This window comes from Dryobates pubescens, chromosome 6, assembly GCF_014839835.1.
Source record: "Dryobates pubescens isolate bDryPub1 chromosome 6, bDryPub1.pri, whole genome shotgun sequence".
Taxonomy (NCBI): domain Eukaryota; kingdom Metazoa; phylum Chordata; class Aves; order Piciformes; family Picidae; genus Dryobates; species Dryobates pubescens.
Window position 1 is genome coordinate 35846982 of NC_071617.1, and position 22496 is coordinate 35869477.

At 37.5% G+C, this 22496-nt stretch overlaps 1 protein-coding gene across 7 annotated transcripts in view; it reads right to left on the reverse strand.

The window, feature by feature from the left end:
* The window catches only part of CEP170 (centrosomal protein 170), an 89305-nt gene that overhangs the window by 49283 nt on the left and 17526 nt on the right, over window positions 1-22496 (reverse strand). For all 7 annotated transcript variants that reach the window (XM_054162317.1, XM_054162316.1, XM_054162314.1 and 4 more), the window contains exons 2-7: window positions 19752-19897; window positions 13995-14084; window positions 8105-8186; window positions 7487-7542; window positions 7205-7367; window positions 4938-5075 (exon numbers count right to left, since the gene is read on the reverse strand). In XM_054162317.1, coding sequence (XP_054018292.1) covers window positions 4938-5075; window positions 7205-7367; window positions 7487-7542; window positions 8105-8186; window positions 13995-14084; window positions 19752-19856 — 634 coding nt within the window. In that variant the 5' untranslated portion in view covers window positions 19857-19897. The remainder of the gene's footprint in view (window positions 1-4937; window positions 5076-7204; window positions 7368-7486; window positions 7543-8104; window positions 8187-13994; window positions 14085-19751; window positions 19898-22496) is intronic.

Below are 22496 nucleotides of genomic sequence, written 5' to 3' on the forward strand. Positions count from 1 at the left end.
ATCTTTGTAACCCTTTGCTGTACCCTTTTGAGCAATTCCCTGTCTTAGAACTGTGGGGCCTGGAACTGCACACAGTATTCCAGATGAGGCCTTACCAGGGCAGAGTAGAGGAGGAGGAGAACCTCCCTTGACCTGCTGGCCACACTTCTTAGTGCACCCCAGGAAGCCATTTGCCTTCTTGGCCACATTGCTGGCTCATGGTCATCTTGTCCACCAAGACTCTCAGGTCTTTTTCTGCAGGGCTGCTTTCCAGCAGGCTAGCCCCAACCTGCACTGATACATGGGGTTATTTCTCTCTAAATGCTGTGCCCTACAGTTGCCCTTGTTGAACTTTGTATGGTTACTCTCTGTCCAGCTTGTCCAACTCTCCAGCCTGTCCAAATCACACTGCATGGCATCACAGCCTTCTGGTCCCCACCCATCACCAGCTTGCTGAGCGCTTATTATCCCTTCAGCCAGGTCCTTGATGAATACACTGAACAAGACTAGACCCAATACTGACCTCTGAGGAACACCACTTGTTACAGACCTTCAACTAGACTCTTGGAGTTCTTTAAGAACAGAAAACTTCTGGTTTATTAACTAGTAAGCTAGATAAAATATCTGGTATAGACATGTGGTACAAGCAATGGGTGTTTGAGATGTTACAGGCAACATCAAGTTACATTCCAGCAAAAGAGTTCCACATCAAGATGTTTTAAAAATCATTTTAAGTTGCCAAGTAAAGGAATACAAATGCAACTGGTAGATTTCTGATGCGAACCACAGCTGAGACAGTTAAGATTAGTGTATGGAGCTATTATTCAATAAGGCAGCAATAGAAACATTTATACTGGAGTCAAGAACTTCAGATGCGAAGGATGCAGGTGGCGTAATGAGCCTATGCTGTTCTTCACAAATACATGGTTCTTGTGAAGATTTAGGAAAAGGTTAAAATTTTTTTTTAAATTAAATGGATGGTAATTTGATACAGGGAATCAGAACTAATTAAAGGACAGCTTATCAGCTGGGACAGTTACCAAAAAAAAGAATGATGTTATGGAGTGATAACAAAAATAGTACACATTGATTATTATTACTGTGCTTGAATACCAACAGCGTAAAGTAACTCTGATGCAAGTACCAGAGCTGTTTTAATTCATGTAAAATAGGCTGTTGCAAACACAAAAGATGTTCAGAATTCAGACAGCTTTTTTATTGTGCTATAGCATTTCAAGAATAACCGAGCTAACACTTCACACTGCACTGTCAGCTACCTCATCTCTGTGAAGTAGTTTTCAGGCACTACAACAGCAACCACCACTCCCCTCCCTGGGAATGGAATTCCTTTTTAGTTCTCTTCCCGAAAACACTTATTTCAGCAGACAAAAAAATTGATCTATTTTACTGATGCAACGGTCATTAAAAAGCTTCTAAGTTTTGACAGAAAATCTACAGAAATAAAAAGAAGTCACTCTTTGCAGCTACTAGATTGCAAGTAAGCTACTATCATTCTATTTGTTTCATTCAGTCAACTTGCTAGAATAGATCAAGCTCTAGTAGGATGACATCTAAAGGCAGGATCCTTACAGTATGCCACACTGTCACTGAACAGGAGACTAATCCACCAGGGAGTCAACAAATATGTATTTTATTTTTTTACCTGAAGTTCAACTCAAGAGCTTCAAGAATGCAATTTCATGCAATTCATTTACCCAATAACTAAGCAAAAGACAATGTTCAAAAGATAACTAGATAACACACTACGTTTTGAGAAGTATTGCCACATAACAAACAGTGTTTATCAGTAAGTATGAAATAACCGGTTTGCCACCATCTTTGGAAAATTTTAAGACTGCAGCCAAATTGCAGCACACATATGGCAGGCTTTGGACAATGGATCTACAACACTGCCTTATCAGCACTGATGGACAACCTCATATAGAATATTTTTCCCTGTGAAACTTGACTGCACCAAATGTAACATTTGAAATCAGCTGTTTGTAATGTCATGCTAAGCACAGTATTGGATTCTAACAATATTTTTACTATAATAGGCTTTGAATCTAAATTACAACAGAATGACTTTAATACAAAGAAATTTTAAAAAGTGCAATTAAATTGTAAACTTTTTCAAAGGTAAAAAAATTATCTTAGAAACTATATAATTAAAAATATCTGAAGTGCATGTTAGTGTATTTACATACATTTTAGTTATTTTAAAAATAATATTTTTAACCTGAAGCATTTGCATCTTTAGAAGAGTTAAATATCGTAAAATTTATTAGATAAGGAATTGTAAAGAATAAGGAAACAGATCCTGATGTGAACCATTCTTCAGAATTTTTCACCCAAATTCTAAATCCATGTCCTAGCAGTTTTCTGAATGTTACAAAGAATAATCTATAAAATAGCCTTACCTTTGCACATTGATTATACTGGTATTTCTAAAATAACTGCCAGCCTGCTTTACCTTAAAATGATGCTGTTTCTTAAATGTAAGGAGCATTTTACCTGATAAATTGTTATACAATGCTGGAGTAAAACAGTACCTCATACCCAAAAAGTACTTAGAAAAAAATTGCTTTAGATTCTAAAATGTCTGTTTAAAAATGGACTCCTATATTTTCTAAGATTTCTGATAAAGGCATTTATCATGTAAAATTCTACAACTACCACTGAGACCAGCAAAGAACACAGTTTTTGATTTTCCAGGAAGTGAGGCAATATTAGACACCCAGTAACCTTGCCAATAGCATGCAGTTTTAACAGCTGCAGCATGAAGTCACGTTAGGTATATATGCAACTCTTTAACACGAACTAGTAGATCTGCAGATCACTACATTAGAGCAACATGCATGTCTGAAAAAAGCAGAAAGATTCTTTCTTTTTAAAGCTTTCCAGGCTATCTGCTCTGTTTGCAAAGTTAGCAAGTTATCATTGTGATAGAAAGATGACAACACTGAAATAATCTTATTAACCTGAGACTGTAAAAACTAGCTTTCTATAGTGGGTTTTGCAGAAACAGATCTCCCATTTCAATCTCCTCATTAAACCTTGCCCTATCTCTTGTCAGTGCAAGCTTTCTTTTCTATTCAGTGAACAGACATGTACAGAATCATTAACGCATGAATCAGATTCTTCATAGGGTTAATTTGTTAAAATGGTATCAGGTTTTGATTGAGCTTACTAAACAAAAAGTTTAAGACCCTACAGGGGAATTCATATATGTACTTATGTCTAGGTAGCTTATATTAAGAAGCATGTTCTAAATGGGTGTTTTACATAGAATTTAGCCCATGAAAGAACAAGTAACTACAGCAATCTTGAATGGTTTTTATTAAAGTTTGTTTTAAAATGTGACAGTCCTGTGAAGTTCCCAGTTCCTTTCACTGAAGTGTTTCTTTGTATTGATTTCCAATCATTATATTCATTTATGTTATAAAACCTAAGCACAAGAGAAATACATACTAACTTGCTGACAACTTTATGTTTTCATGGAATGTAAGTTGAAGCCAAAGTGGCCCCCAAAAGCTTACGTTTATTTTAGAATTGTATGAAAACATTCAGGATATTTTTTTGCACACTTATACACTGCCATAACTAGTGTAGTTAGTGCTCTGAGGTTGATGAAACGTGTTCAGCGTCAACTCTTGTCCTGTCTCCTCAGGCTCTCTGCTCAGGCTCTCTGCCAACACTACTGAAAACCATCTCAACCAGTCAAAAACCAGACTAGCAAAACATATGACTAACACCTTCTCAGAGATTAAGTGACCAAGATAAATAAATCACTAGTTCATAGAAGAGAACTACATCCTGCTAAATTATATTGTTTTGCAAGAACATCAGGGTTTCCCCACAACCCGCCCCCAGCAGTGTCTACACCACGGATGTTTTGTACGTATGTGCTAATTGAAACTGAATTCCATTCTTGCAGATTTATTAATCTTTCAGTTTGAGGAAACAGAAGATATTCCTACAGTTTTACTTAGATTAATTCTATTCATAGGGGATAAACTCACAATTAAGCAACAACATAAACAAAATGGATTTCTAACATGTACATTAAAAAAAGAAAATAATAAATATGAGCCAAGCAGGTTCTGCACCTAACTTTTATTTATAGTGCATATATGCAAAACAAACAAAAGCAGTTAAACAGTGCAGAAACTGTTAGTTTATTTTCTCTATTCATCATTTACCATATGAAAATTTAGAACCTTTGGGCTTTAAATGCATGTCTAAACATCTAAACAGAAACAGCTGAAATTCTGTCCTAACTTTAGCAAGTTAGAATAAGGTTATTGTCTTCATTTGAAGAGCAGTCACTTTATTTATATGCCTGCTAACAGGCTTAGAAGCCTAATTACAGACATTCAATTTCGGCAATACATACTCTGTATAGATGAGCTGACTAAAAAAATAGTTATCTGTATTATGGGGAAATAAACATTACCAGCTTAATTTTAGACTATGCAAATACTTACTGAAAGAACTATGAAATGCAATTCCCATTAATACAGCGTTATGGAATTATAGAAGAGAATACCAGCTTAGATCACCTGACACAGCTACAAGTCACAATCAAAAAAAAAAGGCACCACTTATTTTGAGAAATTATTGTAATAAAATATCACTATGCAATCTCAAATTTTAAGCATACAAACTGCTTAAATTGATAAATTTGACACTGCTTCACGCAATATTGTCTGTACTTACTGATAACAAATTGTATTATATACAAGAAAACTGGTACATTATATGTGAAATTGGTCTCTAGAAATGCATCATTTCTCACCAAATACACTTTTCAAACTAACAACTTTAACAGACTTTCATCTATGCAAACTCTCTATGAAACTTCCAAACATTAATATATGTACTTTACTATGCACTATATGCAGTGAAGGGAAGGGGAGAGGGAGGGGGAATCACAAAAGTAAGACACCAAGACTTACCTGAAGCCCCTGTTGTCTCATGCATTTTTATTTCATGCTTGCCATCTGGCTTGCAACCACTTTTTTCATCAGCTTCATCGTCACCCCACCAGGCTGGCTGTCCGTATAGAGGTGTCCCACGAGGCATGGCTGAAAGATCTATAAAATCACCCCAAAGCAGAGGAAATTACTTTTCTGTTTCGTTGTGATACTTAGGTTCAAATAACGTGAAGACAGAATAATTTGACATAATGAGAGAGTAACTTACTTCAATCGTTTCTCCTGAAGGCTAAGTGAATTGGTTGCATGCATTTGCCTAAATACAAAACAAACTTGGAGGCTGGAAAACTGATCTGCTTTCTAAATATAAAAGCATACTAATGACCTGATCAAAACGTCTGGCACGAATGCTTATGCAAAGGCCGCTGACATCTCTTATTGTTACCCTGATATATCTGTAAATATTACCTTCTGTTTTCAGTCTGAAAACATCAGCATAGTAGTACATTCCTTAAAGCTGCTCTTTTCTGAGAGAAGGTTCTTGCTTTCACCCACACTGACCTTTCAATGAAATCTGAACTTCCTGCATGAAAAACTGATCAAATTTTGCGATGTTGACAAAGTTCTGAATTGCTGACAGCTAGTTTCAGAATGCTGAAAGTTACCTTGTGTAAAACATTACTGAGCACCACCTTTTTAGATTTCTAAGATAAAGGTATGAGCTAAATAATTTTCATTGTACTGTAATTTACTATATAGGATGTATGCACATGATTAAAAACCTTTAAACCTAAAGATTAAATATGAAAAAAACCCACAATGATAAAATTGAGATTTCTACTTTGATGATGAATTGGGTTAGTTTGAATCTTAACTTCTGGAAGAATACTACACCCTACTGAGATTTAGCTATTCTATTATCACACAGCTGTTCTGATGATACTTTACACAGTCTGTATATAAAATAACATGATCTGTTTAAATGCAGCTTAATAGTTTGTTACCTTGCCATCACAAATTTAAATATTTTTTTTTTCACTGCCATTCCAAAGATGATATAGAGTTTCAGTGCCATGGCAAAAGTTCCAGTATGACACAACGCTATTTAGCACTTCTTTTTTTAAAGAGCATTACGCTTTAGTCAATACCAATTAAAAAACCCAAACAACGAACTGGCAGCTGATGATTGTGCACTGAATTAGCAACAGGAAACAGCCATGCATACATACAACAAGAGTTGAGAGAATCAACTCCCCAAAAGCTTCTGAGAATTGCACCCAAACATAAATCCTTATTGTTAACTTTGCTGTTGGAAGTGTGAAAAGAAAAATGGAAGATAATAATTCCCTCCCCCCCTACCCTTATGCTATCTCAGGTGAAAGGACACAAATGCTGAAAAGCCATACTGAATAGCAACACTAGGTAATGGATCAGCTTTATGTACCCTTTACAGGATTCCCAATCAGCCAACAAAACAAATGGGTTATTTAGCTGTGTCATAGAATCCTGTATGGGGGGGAAGAGAACTCTTCAAAAGTGTGCCTTCCAGGAAAATGGATTAAATCTAAATTAACTGTACAACCTTGACCTAAGTAGTCAGATCTAGTTAGCTCCATACTAAGGAGACAATAATACCTTATTCCTTCCTCAATCTTTTAGTTATTTCCTGTAGTAACAGGTAACACGGCAAGTAACTATAAGATGGAACAATAAATTTTAGCAAGCCTCACAATGAAGATACCCTCAATAGAGCTACCACAACACAAAGATTATGCAGAAACAAGACAGAATCTACACTTTGTACAAATTTTTAACCCACACTAGAATACGTTGATTCTATCCTGATGGATTTAAAAATGAATGCTAGTATCTATAAAATAAACAAAAAGCCCACATGTTTAAAATGGGGGGGAGGGGAATGAGGAGGGGAAGAGGGGGTCAGCACTTGACAATGATGGAGGTAAAAAGTACAAAATGTTCCTGAACAAATATTTTTTGTTAAAAATGCAAATGCCAGCCCTTTCCTGCCATAAGCTGAAAGCTTGATTTTGGAAAAGACAAATACAAAAATCTGCTAAATGCTGGTTAAGTGTCTCTTTGTGAGCTTTCTTAAAATGTGGATGCTACAGTAAAAAGAAGCAGAAATTCTGTTTTGGAAGCTACTATTTACACTTAAAATTTCACATATATGGAGTTTTTCCTATCTACGGAACTTAGCACACATTCTACCACCGCAAATTAGTATCCTTTCCATGTCTGTGTGCTTCTGCACTAAAAATGAACCTTACCCACTGATTTCTCTTCAGACTTCAGTGCTTCTGGAGTTTTGTGACGCACTTCCGCTGTGGAGTCTGTTACCTTGGACTCGGAGCTTTTGGAGCTGGTTTGCTTCGATCCTTCTGCCTCTGAAGATTTTTGGGATAACTGGAGTTGGCTTGTGAATTTTTCATGCTACATGACATTAAATAGAGGAGGAAAAAGAAAAACACCCTCAAAGCGTGGAAAAAAACCCCAATGTTACCAGTAACTACACTATGACAGAAGAACATCTATGAACTTCATGTCGTTACCTTAAGTGCTTCTTCAGGGACTCTCATCTCTCCTCTGACGACAGTAAAAAGATTAGTATGTAGGATATGATAAGGAAAACACTGGGAAGGTTTCTCAATTCACAAGCAAATTTTACAGAAAAGTAATGGTTCTGCAGCCCATTCTGCCACTGGAATGGAGACACTTCTACAAATATGTCACTATTTAGACTAGCATGTATGATCTTACTCAAAGCAAATACAGAAATTTACTACTATAAATGGAACATTGAGTAGATACCTTAACATAATAATACAAGCTGGCTTTTTCCACCCAATTTGTAGTTTCTGAGTAATCTTCTCAACTTGTATAGAATCTCATACGATTCAAGTATTTTGCATGTGCCTCAAAGAAATGTTTCCACAGAAGTCTGGAAGTTGAGGTTTTTTACATGGAGAAACAGTGAAATATAATGCACCAATAGTTCTGACCAAGGCACTAAAACATGCCATTTTCTCGAATATAGGCATTTTCGTAGCAATGGGAGAAATAAGAATTTTGCAGTTGTCTCTTAAATAATATGAGAGCCCTCCATTTAACGCAAGCATACTTCTAACAAGAAAAGTGTGTCCCAACACTGTGCATTTTTATGACAAGGATATCATATCCGAATCTCAATTTATCTTCTAACTTCAGAGTGATGTATGTCTGCTCTGGAATCCTCACATCATTCACAAATGTCTACAGAAATAAATGAGACGAGAAAGAGATACCATTAAATTCCAAACTAGTAAAATGGCAAATCACTTTATTTTCTAAGAAAGTTTTCACCACTACACATTTTCTATTCGTGATTCACTGAGGAAGAGAACTGTATGCGCAAATTGCCATTTGCTTCACAAAATATTTCAAAAGCAAGGTTAAGCAGCAGCTGTTAATCAGGCAGTAAAAATCATACTGGCCTTGAAAAGTTTCCTAAAAGTGTAATTCTGTTAGCAGTACTGACTGAATTGTTGATTCATGTTTCTTCAAATTAGCACCTCCATTCATTATTTTTCATGTACTTCTCTTTTTCAATCCCAATTGTCTGTCAAAATTGATTCACCATCACATTTGCATAGTATTTAACACTGCCTAAGAGAGCTCTGAAGCATCTTTAAAATTCTAAATGTCAAAGGACTTAAATGAAAAATGGACCAAGCTAGTGCATCTGTGTAACACAGAATAACAGTGATAAAGAATTCAAAATATTGTGATTCTTCAAAGAGTTGATATAAAGCTTGTTACATAGAAGTAACATTATTACACCAGCTAGCAGCAAATTCCACAGGCTTTACAATACCATTTGAAATTAGTTACTGCACAATAAATAATCCTCTCACCCTTGAAAAGACCATTGGAAACACAGCTGAAAAAAAAAATCAGACAAGCTTTCAGTAACCTGGAGGATTTATATACCTGAAAGTTTGGCCAATTTCACCAGCTATATTTGTGGGCTGCTACAGACAGATTACCAATCATTTCGATTTTAAAATCGGGATTAAATCTAACAATGAATAATAACAGGGACTTTGTAAAAACGTGTTGGTATAATTTTGAAGAAAGCATCTGAGATGTATACAATGAATAATTACAGAGGCAGCAAGGAAGAAAAATTATACATATTCAAGCCCAAATCAGTCTCAGAGATGTAATCTGGAGGAGCTGGAAAACAATTTTGCCTCTGTGGGGAAAAAAAAATTAAATTAACATAAACAGGGCTTGTAGCTAGATTATTCAAGCTTTACAGAAAATTCTAGAATATCTTCTACATAAAAGTCTAAGCATAAGCAAGACTTGGAAGTTGCATGTGGTGACTCCATATACCAGAACCCAAGGATCACAACATACTAAGTGTCCTGGTTTGAGGCCAGGCAGATCCTCTCTTGCCCCTAAAAGGGGCAAAAGAATGACACTCACACAAACAGATTGCAAAAGTGATGGAAAAGTTTAAATAGAAAAGCAGCAAGCATTTTACAGAAGCTGCAAGCATAGTGACAAAAGAATCCCAAAGCATACAGAGTCCCCTGTAGCACACCCAAAAGCCTCCCAACACTTCCCTTCTCCCCACCTGAGGGTATACCCAAAACCCTCAGGGTTCTTTCTTCCCCCCTCCAGCTAGGCTAGTCTCAGGCTGGCCAGGTCTGAGACCATCCCCCACTTCTCCTCCTGGCATTAGGCCTAGCCAGGCCTAAGAGGCCTTGAGATACTCTCTCATCATTACCCAACAGGGAGCAACTCCCAGGGGAGCAGAGAGGGAAGAAAGAGGAAGAGAATGACTTTGCAAATGGATTTATAGGGTGCAGGATTTATGGCTATGAAATATGCTATTTCCTGTGTCCACCTACTGGACTGGACCCTCTGGACACCGGAGGTGTAACTTATGTGGCAGTAACAGGAGGCACCCAGCCTAAACTGCCACACTAAGGTAGTGGTAGACACCAGGATCTCAAAGTGTTCCTCTCCCTCCTTGCCATCGGTGGGCACGGTTAAATTTCAGGTAAGATTTATCTAAGAATCTGCCACCTCCCCATGACAACTCTCAGACTGACCCTTCTGCTCATCCAGAGTCATACCACTGCTCTTGAACACTCCAAGCTAGGGTGAATCTCTAACTGAAAATTAATTGTTTCTTAAACCAAGTTTGTTACCTTCAGAGACAACTCCACATTATGTCAGTATCTTCTGAATTCATTCAGTGACAGAGAAACCCAAAAGGGTAAAGACATAGTTTTGTGCAGAAAAAAAGAATATTAAACTCTCAATTACAAAAACTACAGGCTACAAAGGAAAAAGAAGACAGCAAATGTAACTCTGCAAAATATTTAAGATACTTTCAGAGTTACAAATCCTTGAAAAATCCTTCTACAGAGTGATCTGATAAAAAACACCTACAGAGCATCTTGCCTTAAACTATTCCTCAAGGCCCAATTCAAATAGGCATGAAGATGCTGCTCTAAATTCCTCTGCCCCTACATGCTCCTCTCCTTTAACCTGAAAGGAATACAACATCTGGACTTACAAGAATGTAGCATCTTCCTTTTAAGAAATATGAATCATCACTTATATGGTAAAAGTCTCTTGTTCCCTGGTATTAATTCCTTCATCTTCTTTTAAAACAGCAAATGGAGTCTTAATTAAGGGCAAATTCTAGGCAAATGAAGTATTTATGGATTAGCTGGTCTGAATCTGCTGCTGCATTATTTCATTAATTATTTATCAGTTGTATATTTTCCCATGCCCTAAAAAATGTACTGCTTCTTGATAATTTTTACTTCTTCTAACAAATACATGTTAATACTACAGATAGGAGATCAAATATTCAGGGCGCCTTTCTGAAACATATTTACTTCTGGTTTGTGCCAGTTTGGGGGACTCAGAATATTACAACCCCACAGAATCACCCTACTTCTACCTTAAGAATTAATTTTTGAAGTACTTGGAAAAAAGGAACACATACCCCCAAAGTAAACTTGAATAATTAAGTCAAGAATCCAGATCTTCGAACACAGTGTTGCTCATCTAAACCTAGTATTACATGAAATCTAAAAACAGAGTCCTTCCCCAAAACAATAAAGGGACTTTTTTTTAACTTAATTTTTCTAAATTAAAATAATGTTTATTTCATTATTTTTAAAAAATTGCTTATCTACTTCATTGAAAATATCCTCTGTGAAAAATAAGAATTAAAGGCACAACTGTTTACTAGTTTGTAAGCATGGAATTTTGGGTGGCGTTTTAATTTGTGTTTATCCCACTTTACATTGTGAGAGTCCATAGCAAAAACACATGTGAAAAATATCCTAAAGCAGCCTGAATTTTAGCAAATCAAGGACATTTAGGCTGTCTTGAAGAGAAGTACATATAGATGGATGTATGCTTTTTTCCTCCCAGAGTTTTTAAATGCATGTGCACACAGTACACTCAACCCAGAGGACTCCAAACCCAGTGTGTGCAGTCTACAGGCATCATCATGACCGAACTGACAGCACACAGTAACCAAGCCCCAGTAGCTTTGCCAGTGGGGTTTCAAAATCCTACCAGGAGCTTTGAGATGCAAGACAAAACTAGATTGAAAAAAGCTAGTTACGGTGTAAATAATGAATACTCCTTCAAATCACTCTACACACATTTTTATATCTTCACCTGATTTCCAAAGCTTCACTCTTCAGATAGTGAGAGACAATTCTTTATAAGCCTTCACAAAGTTTGATAAGCATTCTGCAATCCAATCCTAAAACATTAGTGTGAAAGGACTTCCCTATCCTGTAAATATCCCTCAGAAGAATGTTATTACAGGGCCACTGATGTTCGGTAATTTTTCTAGTATGTTCAAGTCACAGGAGAAAACAGAGTTTAATTCTGTTAGTACTGGTGAAATAATAGATTAGATGTTAGCAACTCTATATATTTTATTTAGAAAAGAGAAATTCCTCCATCTTTTGTTCATAAAATAAAAGATAAGCACAAATAACCAGAAGTCATGATGGATTTAAAAAAAAATACACTGTGTAAATCTGATTAAAATGTACATATATATTAAAAAAATAAAGCAAAGGTACACACAGAAGTTCATAATGAAGACTGCTGCAACATGTGTGAATTTATCATACAGATAATAATATCCAGACATTAGGCAGCAGGTGCAGTTACAGATCATCTTGTCAAATTATTTGGGATTCATAAAACTCAAAACAAAAACCTTGTATATTGGTAGCAGCCATCTCCCCTTGAACTCCAAATTATCTTTAGTGGTTGAAGTACATCGCACCAGGAATGGAGTGGCCTTGTCTATAACAAGAAGTGTAAATCTGTTCTACAACAAAATGGGACTAACTAGGGAGACCCAAATAAATGCTAGCTCTTAATGAAGCAAGCAAATTAGAAACAGGTAGAAGCTGACGAAGCACCGAAAGAGGAACTCGGTTGTTAGGGGGTGGTGTTCTCAGTGGCAGTAGTAGCTAGAATAAAAAGAGTTGCTGCCTAGTTATTAGGTCACTGTATGCTAGATGGGCACTACATATCTTCTTCTGCCACACAAGTTACAAAATTATGCATTTCTTCTTTTGAATGAATCAGATCTTCTTGAGAATGAATCAGATCTGGCAAAGCAAATAATGGAAAACTCTTCACCAAAGAAATGAGTCACATGAAGGCCATTTAACACATATTGTTATTAAACTTAAGTTCCATGACAAGGTAATGAAAAACTGAAGGTATGACTATTGACTACCTAAGTAATATGTAAGAAGGAATAAAATCAAGTGGCTCAGCAAAAAAATACTATGTGCTGAATTCATTTTTGATCACTGCCTTGAAACACTGCACTGCCTTTCAAAATACAGAGCTATATTTAGTATTTAAGGAGTAAAGTTCTTACACATCTATAACTGTTCAAAAGATACAACCCTTTAGATTACACCGGTTTCGTATGGAGTTGAGACTGACTCTTTGAAATACTGAGTTAGCTACCTTAAAACACAGAAAAGCTAGTAAGAGACTAACAGGGGTTTTATTTTGAAATAAACTTCAAGATCAAACACCCAAGCCTAAGTGAATGCTAACAAGCAATAACATGAAATTTCTTCTTCAGTTTCTATTTTTTCAAACATTTGACAAAGTTACTTCCTACCAGTAGCTTTCTAAATATTGACCCAAATAAGCAATCACAGATGAGTTCATGATTGTTCTGTATCTTCATGACACTGCCAAAGATTTTAAGTTAGATAAAATAACAACCATAACTACTGTGTATATACAGCTCAAAGAATTATCTAAAGGACTACAAAAATATCACAAAGTTACTGTTTAATTATCTATTATAATATTCAAAACATTTATAAAAGGTGAAGCTTACCTAGAATATTGTACATGCAATTCCTAGAAAAGCTTTAAAATGTAAAATGTCATATGAAACTTTATTTTGCTCATAACTTTGCATTTTTCCTGTATTAGTTTGTAAGTAACATGATACATTATTCATGGGCATTTGAATAAAAAAGTATACTGAAAAATTAAATGCAGATACAAAATAAGTTCATATACAACATGTTTATTGAATATATATTTTGAATATGTATATTGTATATGAACATGTTATGAATATGTATGAAGTTTAACACTTTTCTGTATGAAAAAGTGGAGAAGAAAGAAATAGCACATCCATTTCTTACACAGCCACTTTAGAAACTGAAATCCCTTCCCCTCTCCCCCCAATATAATAATTTTCTCCTACATTTCTGTAATACAGAAGGGTAACAAACCTTTTTATTCTCATTTTTCCCTATTGCCAAGGCCCTCTTAATAATGGAATTTACTGCAGCCATTTAAATAATATGCAGTGGAAAATCCCTGCAAAAACTTACATTTTCTTTTAGATCTCTACTTTTGCATTAAAAAGATATTAATGTACACTTCTTAAGTCATACTCTCTTAGCTCAAAACCCACCCCCCAACCTAACAAACATGCAAAAGACTATGGGGAGCTATGTGTTTCTAATGTTAGCTTACCCCATTCAGGCTGCCCAAATCCTTCACCAAGTGTTCATCCGTAGAGGCATCATAGTTCAGCACAGCATGTTGCTTGTCCACACTTCGTGACTAAAATACATTTTAAAAATTACATAAAACAAGGTATTTAAAAAACAGATCAAGACAGTGTTACTGGCTATTTCTTAGTGTGACTATTTTCTTTCTACATAGCGCATTTATTCAAATGATGTACAAAAGTTAGTCTCCACATATATAAAAAAACCTCAATCTGTAACAATAGTTAACTCTGGCCAAAGGGGCCTGTAGCAGATACCTCGACCCCACCTGGAGGTACTGCGTCCAGTTCTGGAGCCCCTATTACAAGAGGGATATGGACGTGCTGGAGCGTGTCCAGAGAAGGGCCATGAGGATGATCAGAGGGCTGGAGCACCTCTCCTATGAGGACAAACTGAAGAAGTTGGGGCTGTTCAGTCTGGAGAAGAGAAGGCTCCGACATGACCTAATTGTGGCCTTCCGGTATCCAAAGGGGGCCTACAAGAAGGCTGGGGAGGGACTTCTCAGGATATCAGGTAGTGATAGGACTAGGGGGAATAGAATGAAGCTGGAGGTGGGGAGATTCAGGCTGGATGTGAGGAGGAAGTTCTTCACCATGAGTGGTGAAGCCCTGGAATGGGTTGTCCAGGGAGGTGGTTGGGGCCCCATCCCTGGAGGTGTTTAAGCCCAAGCTGGATGAGGCTCTGGCCAGCCTGGTCTAGTGTGGGGTGTCCCTGCCCATGGCAGGGGGGTTGGAACTAGATGATCCTTGTGGTCCCTTCCAACCCTGACTGATACTATGATACCTAAAATTAAATAAGGAGGATTATTTTCTCAACATTTCCTTAAATGTGGTAAGTCAGATCCAGCTATAACTTGGCCAAAGATTTTTGTTTAGTTCACCACAGTAGCACATAACATAATCAGCTTTATCATTACTTCTCTCTCTAAAACTATATGCATCTATCAAAATAAGAATGCGATTCTGTTATATTGGTCTCTCTGAAACACAGACTTTCCTTTCATGCATCAGTAAATTTTCCATTCTGTTGCCTGGGACACTTGCCATAGTATATAAGCATTTAAATTGTTTCTACTTGATCTCAATTTCCCAAACAAGCTAACTATAGCCTCCTCACTAAGTGTCTGACTGGATACCTAATTATTATTCCCATCACTTCTAACTCTCTTTATCAGTCCTTTAAGCACTTCAGTATATAATTAGTTGCTTATTTCATATCCAATGCCAACCCATAGATCAGGAACAATCTTACTATTTTCTCCAATAACAGCACCTCCCTGACAGCCAGATCCCTCTTCTAGCACCTGCCCAGAGCCAAGTATTTGCAAACCTGAGGCTCTGACTACAAGCAAGGAAAAGATGCAGCTGGACAAATGCTTCCTTTACACAGGCATGTTGTCAGCATGTTGACATCTGGAAGAGTTCTCAACTGGATAGTGCCCATAGCTCATCTTCCCCAGTTCTGCATGCTTGATCTCAGCCTGTTTGCTGGTAGTTCTGCCAGTGTAGTGTCCTGACATGATTGCACAACAACAAATTTCTTCAACATCATTCTTTCTAGTTTCAGGTTTGCATTTTTTATCCTTGCCACTCAAGTCATTGCTCAGAGCTATAAAGCACAGAGAATGGTAAATTTCTATCTGAGAGTTCTGTGCTTATTTCTGTACTGGCATCTGCAGTCTGTCAGTTCTAGAAGTCTCAGGTTATCACTGCATTGATCAGTTTAAGGCATCAGAACATTCAATCATGACACCTAAGGAAATGCATTCTCTTCTTAGAATGCCATATTTATAATCATTCCTTCTCCATTTCTTGAGACATTTCTTTTCTTTACTTCAATGTATTTCCTTATTCTTCCCTTCCTTGCTATCTTCTGACTACTTCACTTCCTCCTCAAAGAAGTGAAACCAGTCCTGTTCAGCTTATACCTACTATTTTATTTCTAGGCTTTTCATTTGAGCTGATTTGCTCTACAGCCTTGAGGGGCACAGAAGGGGGCCAGGAGATGAAGAAGAATTAAGGAAGAGAAACAAATGAACAACAAGGCTCTTGCCAATAAAAGCTGCACTAATATATCAGTGTTCTTAATGGTAAATGAAGAAATACCAATATAGTTGATTTTCTGACTAACTTTGTAACCCTTCTTTAAAGTGAAAACAAGCTATCTCAATAAAATTAAGTTCACTGCTGTGGGTGTTCTGCTGAGCTTACAATGTCAAGCAGACAGTACACTCTTCCATACTCAAGTGATACTGAAATGCGAGCTTTTACCTAGCCTATGCGTTTCTGAACGACTTTCAATTATGCCATTCAAATACCTACTGTATTAACAATTAACCACCTTATTAAAACAGAAAAGATGCAAAACCATCCTTGAAGCTTCATGACATAATGTTGTCACATCTTCTGAAATGGTATGAGTGATTACTCAAGTCTGTGGCTTCTAGGAAAACACCCAAAATTCTGTGTAACATTCAGGTTATCCTCAGGCTTGTATTACTTGCATAAAACTGAACATTATCTTTTTTCATTGCAGACAATCTTTACAGCTGCAAAGACTGTAAATCTTTCAAATACCATTTTTCCTTCCAATTTGTTAATACAGCATTCCATTGAAATTTAAGTACTACTGCCATCACTTTTTATAAAATGGTGGTGCTCCAGTTGGCTGCTACACACCACACAGCTGCTCACTCCCTCACTCCTGCCTCAGTGTGATGGGGGATGGAACCGGAACAGCAAAAGCAAAAAAGCTCACAGGTCAGGTTAAAGATAGTTTAAGCAGCAAATGAAAGCAACAGAAGAGGAAATAAAACTACTTAAGTGATGCAAAGGCAATTAATTGTCACCTGTAACAAGCAGACCAATGCCCAACCAGTCTTTGAGCACTGGTTACCTTCTTCAAAGCCCCCTCCCTCAATTTTTATTGCCAAATATGGGGTTATATGGGACAGGATATCCCTGTGGTAAGTTAGGGTCAGCTGTTCTGGTTGTGCTCCCTCTCCATTTCTTCTGTACCCTCATAGTCATGTGTGTCTAGAAGGAACAGAGTGAGAGAGAATGCCTCAAAACTCTGCACATGCTGTTCAGCAACAGCTAAAATATTGGTGTATTACCAAGAGTGTTTTCGTCCCCAATCCACAACACAGAACACCAACCCAGACATATCCAATACAAAGATTTATACACAACTGCAAAAGTAATAAAATCACAGAATACCTGTGCTAAGAGCTGAAAAGAGAAGAAAACTCCAAACTGGCAGCATTTCAGAAGTTCAGAAATAAGAGTATTTGTCTTCAGAAAGAATTTTGATATCATGTATAATGTAGGATTTTTTTATCCTGGAGATGATTTCTCCCATCATAAAAAGGACTGCTGGAGCAAGTCCAGAGGAGGGCCACAAAGATGACTCAAGAGCTGCTATGAGGATAGGCTGAGAAAGATGGAGGTTGTTAGCCTAGAGAAGACTCTGAGGGAACCTTATAGCTACCTTCTAATACCTGAAAGGATCCTACAGGAAGGCTGGAGAGGGCCTTTTCATAAGGGTGTCTAGCAATAGCACAAGGAGGTTATGCTTCTAAGCTGAGGGAGAGCAGGGTTACACTGGATCTTAGGAAGAAATTCTGGAATAGGTTGCCCAGGAAGGTTGTGGAACCCTCTTCCCTGGGAGTGTTCAAGGCTTTGAGCAGCTGAGTCTAGTTGTGAGGCATCCCTGCCCATGGAGGGGAGATTGGAGCACATGATCTCTGAAGTCTCTTCCAACCTAAGCCATTCTATGAATGAATCTATGAATCAATGATTTTAAGAGCAGGCTAATTGTAATGGTGAAAGATGGGGAAAATGTGGTATTTAACCACATTAGGATGATATTTAACCACACTGGAGCATCTTGCTAAATACAAAAACTGCACAGTACATTTTAGCATACTTACAAAATAACACATTTAAGAGCAGATGTGTATTCCCAGACATGAACAAAACCTCCGAGAAGAACAGTGTTAGGTACAGATTTGAGGTCTAATTCCACCAGGCATGTAACAGAGGTGAATTTTTTTTTTTATTAAGACTTTTATAACACATTTTCTGTCAAAAAATTACAAATTAAAGCATTACATTCTGCTTGCTTTATCATGCATTGTCCACGTGCTTTGCAGCAAGAGAACAACCAAGTTATCAAGAGTGGAAAGGAACATCCTACACAAAGAGCCATACATACAGAACAAAACCACATTATTAGCTTCTCTTTTGGTGGGTTCCTCCCCCTAAAGCAGTATGTGGTGTTAGTCATGCTGGCATGCAGACCTGACATAACAGCAGGCAAAAGAGAATGTTCTTAAAAATCACTAGGCCTCTTGATTCTTTTTACTAGGTCCAAAGTCGATACACAACTAGTAACTTTTGTAAATGGGGTCTTTTGAAGGTGGTGATGACTGAAGTTTTGTAATACAATAAATGCTTGAGTACTCAGCTTCACTTCAAGGACTGATGAATCACAGACAGGAGATGGCACAGAGGACAGAGGAGGAAGAAGAGGGTCCCTTATTCAGAGATAATCTATTACAACAAGCTAGCAGTAAAATAAAAGCACATATTTATTATAATCTTCTGATCAGGAAGCAGGGGTTTTGGTTGCTTTTTCATTTGAGAGGGTTTCCTGCGTGTTTGCTGTTTCGTTTGGTTTCAGTTTTAATACCACCCAAATAAAACACAAAAACATTGTATTACCTGTTTTTCAGGAGAAATTAAGAGTATTTACAACTACTTTCTAATAAGACAAAGTATTTCCATCACCAATAAAAGCTCTGGATGCTTTCTGAGATTGAGAGCAAAATGCAATTTACTAGAGGTACTACATTTTGAGCAGTACACACAGAAATACGATTCTATGTACTTCATTTGCAAGTGAGACTAATTTGGCCATTAGTGGTCGCATACACAACTCTGGGGAACAAAGAATATTAAAGGAAATATTAGAATTCCATCTTTATTAGGAGCTCTACAGTAAACAAAGACAAGAAGTCAAGAGCACTCCTAAAATACTACCAATCACTCATTCAAAAATACATGTACTAGAAAGAAGCTGCTCAGAGGACTACAGCTTTGCTAGGACAAAGTTCATACGACGTGGCTACATAGTAATACAGTTACACACCTCTAAGTGTTCTGCATAGTGATCCCCAAAGTTGAGGAAGCTATTGAAGCATCACATTATTTTGACTAAGATTTCTATTTTTAAAGTTCCACTGAAACCATTACTGAGATTATGTCATTTAACTTCCTTAGAGATAAAGAAATACTCTTCTCTACTGATTTCACTGGCCTTTGTACAAGATCAGAATACAGGGACAGAGTTGCATCACATCATCTGACTAAATTAGATTACAAGCTCTTTTTGAAAGCATCCAGAGCACTTAGCATTACAGCACTTACTGGAGCACATGGTCTGCTTTACTGATCATATTGCAACATTTATTTATTCTTCTATTCTTGCATTTGGTATGTGACTTAGATGAAGAAAATGTGATCCTCTGCACTTCAGCTGTAACCGTTATGATTGGTGGCAATTTATTTAAGTTAACTTTTTTCTATGAACACAAAAGATTAATCACAAAACAATCACTCCCCCAACACCTTGGAAATTTAGTTTTCAAAAGGAATATAAAACTGGCACAGTGAGTTCACTATTTCAGCAGCTGCACATGGAAGGGTTATGCAATTACCTGTAACATCAGCTCACAGTCATCTCTTCCAACAAAAATCATTTCTCGTGGCAGCCTGTGGCGAGTGCCTCCACTGCTCACCAAAAACCAGGATGTTAAGCTCATTTTCTGCTTAGCTGATAAAGCCTTGGCAAAGCTACGTCATCCTGCAGGAAGAAAGAAAGAGAGACAGAGAAATTCACTCTAGTTATTTTTAGCTACAGTTCCTGTTCAGCAAACACTGTGAGCAGAATACAAAAAGTCTCTGAAAATACAGCATTCTCAATGGTATGTACTGAATCCAGCAATCACAGCAGGCGACAGACTCCAGATTTACATAGTCTGAAGCTCTGCTTCATGCAACTAGGCAAATTTAACTAGAAGTAAGCTTCTTCAAAATGAAATGAGCAAGTTAATGCCAAAGTCATACATCAAGTTGTCAGAAAGCTTTTAATATCTGACCTCTTATTATCACGATAATGGCTACATTAATGCTTCACTATCACAACCAATAAACAACATGGCAAGTGTTCACAAAGTATTGCAAGTAACTTGTATGTGTGTCATTATAATGTGAAAAAGAACTACCTCATTTCATTTTAAGCTTAGGTCCTCAGTATAGCACCAAACAAAAGCTTAATTCACAGGAAGTTTTGCTTCTCATGCAACCTTAATATTTTCCCAATAAAATTCATCTTGGAAACTTAACAGCGTACATTTAGAATTGTAAACTAAGTAGAGAAATATGAACAATTTAAAAGCCATTTGTAAGTACTAAAACTGAAAGCACTACTCCTGCTACACTACAAAACTTCACCTTAGTTTTCCAATAAATGACATGAAACACGATGTTCTTACATAGGAAAAACCCACAGCAACATAACTATTTAAAATGTTGCTAATTATGAAAGAAAACGAAACCTGAAAACTGGACACAATCTTTTACAGGAAACTTTTTCACATAATATGGCCTACTTCAAACTGGACAAAAATATGATTAGAAGTACTCCCCAGAGTAATTAAATGGTTGATACTTGGAAAAGCCTCTAGGAAATATTCCAAATATCTCTTTAAGAAAAAGCAAGCCAAGGCAATAATTTCATTCATTCATTACCACTGTATATGGTTTCCATGGATGGACCATTCAGTGGATAAAGAACTGGCTTGGTGGCTGTCAGTGGGTCCATGTCCAAGTGGAGGCCAGTGACAAGTGGAATCCCTCAGGGATCAGTACCGCAACCAGTCTTGTTTAACATCTTTGCTGGTGACATGGACAGTGGCATTGAGTTCACCCTCAGCAAGTTTGCTGATGACACCAAGCTGTGTGGTGTGGCTGACATGCTGGAAGGAAAAGATGTCATCCACAGGAACCTTGACAGGCTGGAGAGATGGGCCCATGACAACCTCATGAAGTTAAACAAGACCAAATGCAAGGTCCTGCATCTGGGTCAGGGCAATCCCAAGCACCAAAATAGGATGGGCAGCAACTGGCTTGCAAGCAGCCCTGAAGAAAAGGACTTGGGGGTGCTGGTGGATGAGAAGCTCAAGATAAGCCACCAGTGTGCACTTGCAGCCCGGAAAGCCAATCATATCCTGGGCTGCATCAAGAGAAGTGTGGCCAGCAGGTCAAGGGAGGTGATTCTCCCCCCTCTACTCCACTCTGGTGAGACCCCACCTGGCGTACTGTGTCCAGTTCTGGAGCCTGTATTACAGAAAGGATCTAGATGTGCTGGAACGTGTCCAGAGAAGGGCCACAAAGATCATCAGAGGGCTGGAGTACCTCTCCTATGAAGACAGTCTGAGGGAGTTGGGACTATTCAGTCTGGAGAAGAGAAGGCTCTGAGAAGACCTTATTGTGGTCTTCCAGTATCTGAAGGGGGCCTACAAGAAAGCTGATGAGGGACTTCTTTAGGGAGTCAGGTAACAATAGGACTAGGGGGAATGGAACAAAACGAGAAATGGGTAGATGCAGACTGGATGTAAGGAAGAAGCTCTTCACCATGAGGATGGTGAGACACTGGAACAGGTTGCCCAGAGAGTGGGTAGAAGCCCCATCCCTGGAGGTTTTTAAGGCCAGCCTGGATGTGGCTCTGGGCAACCGTATGTAGAGTGAGGTGTCCCTGCCCATGGCAGGGGCCTGGAACCAGGTGATCCCTGAAGTCCCATCTAACCCTAACAATTCTATGATTCGATGATTCTATGTAAGCACTGAGTAATGGCACAACAATGCCACCACTGCCCCATTAGACAAACTACAAACAAGAAGAGATGCCACATATTATGTAAACTTAGGAATAAGTTATGTCAAAACTGCATCTGAACCAACAAAACAGTAAGTCATAAACATAGCATAGCAGCTGCTAAAATGAACCAGAGCCATCAACTGAGTTTAAAAAAAAATAATGAATTCAGATGAAAGAATTAGAAAGATTTAATGTGCTAAAAAAATTACTTAATAAAAAAGTAAATGTGTTGCAGCAAAGCATTCTCTTGCATAGCAATACCTACAATAGGTACAATATTTTCCCACAGCTCTATAGGAATACATTCTTGAAATAAAACCTATGTCCACTTAATGTTCTCCACCTCAAAGGAAGAAGTGATACAGCACTTCTATTATACTTTAATCACAGAAAATACGAAGATTACAAATTACAACTTCAATAACAACTTCCTTAAATAATATTTAAAGCTCTCTAAGTAGCACATAAATGTTTTAACAATTAAAAGTTTATTCAGCACCTTAGAAGGAAAGTAACATTTGTA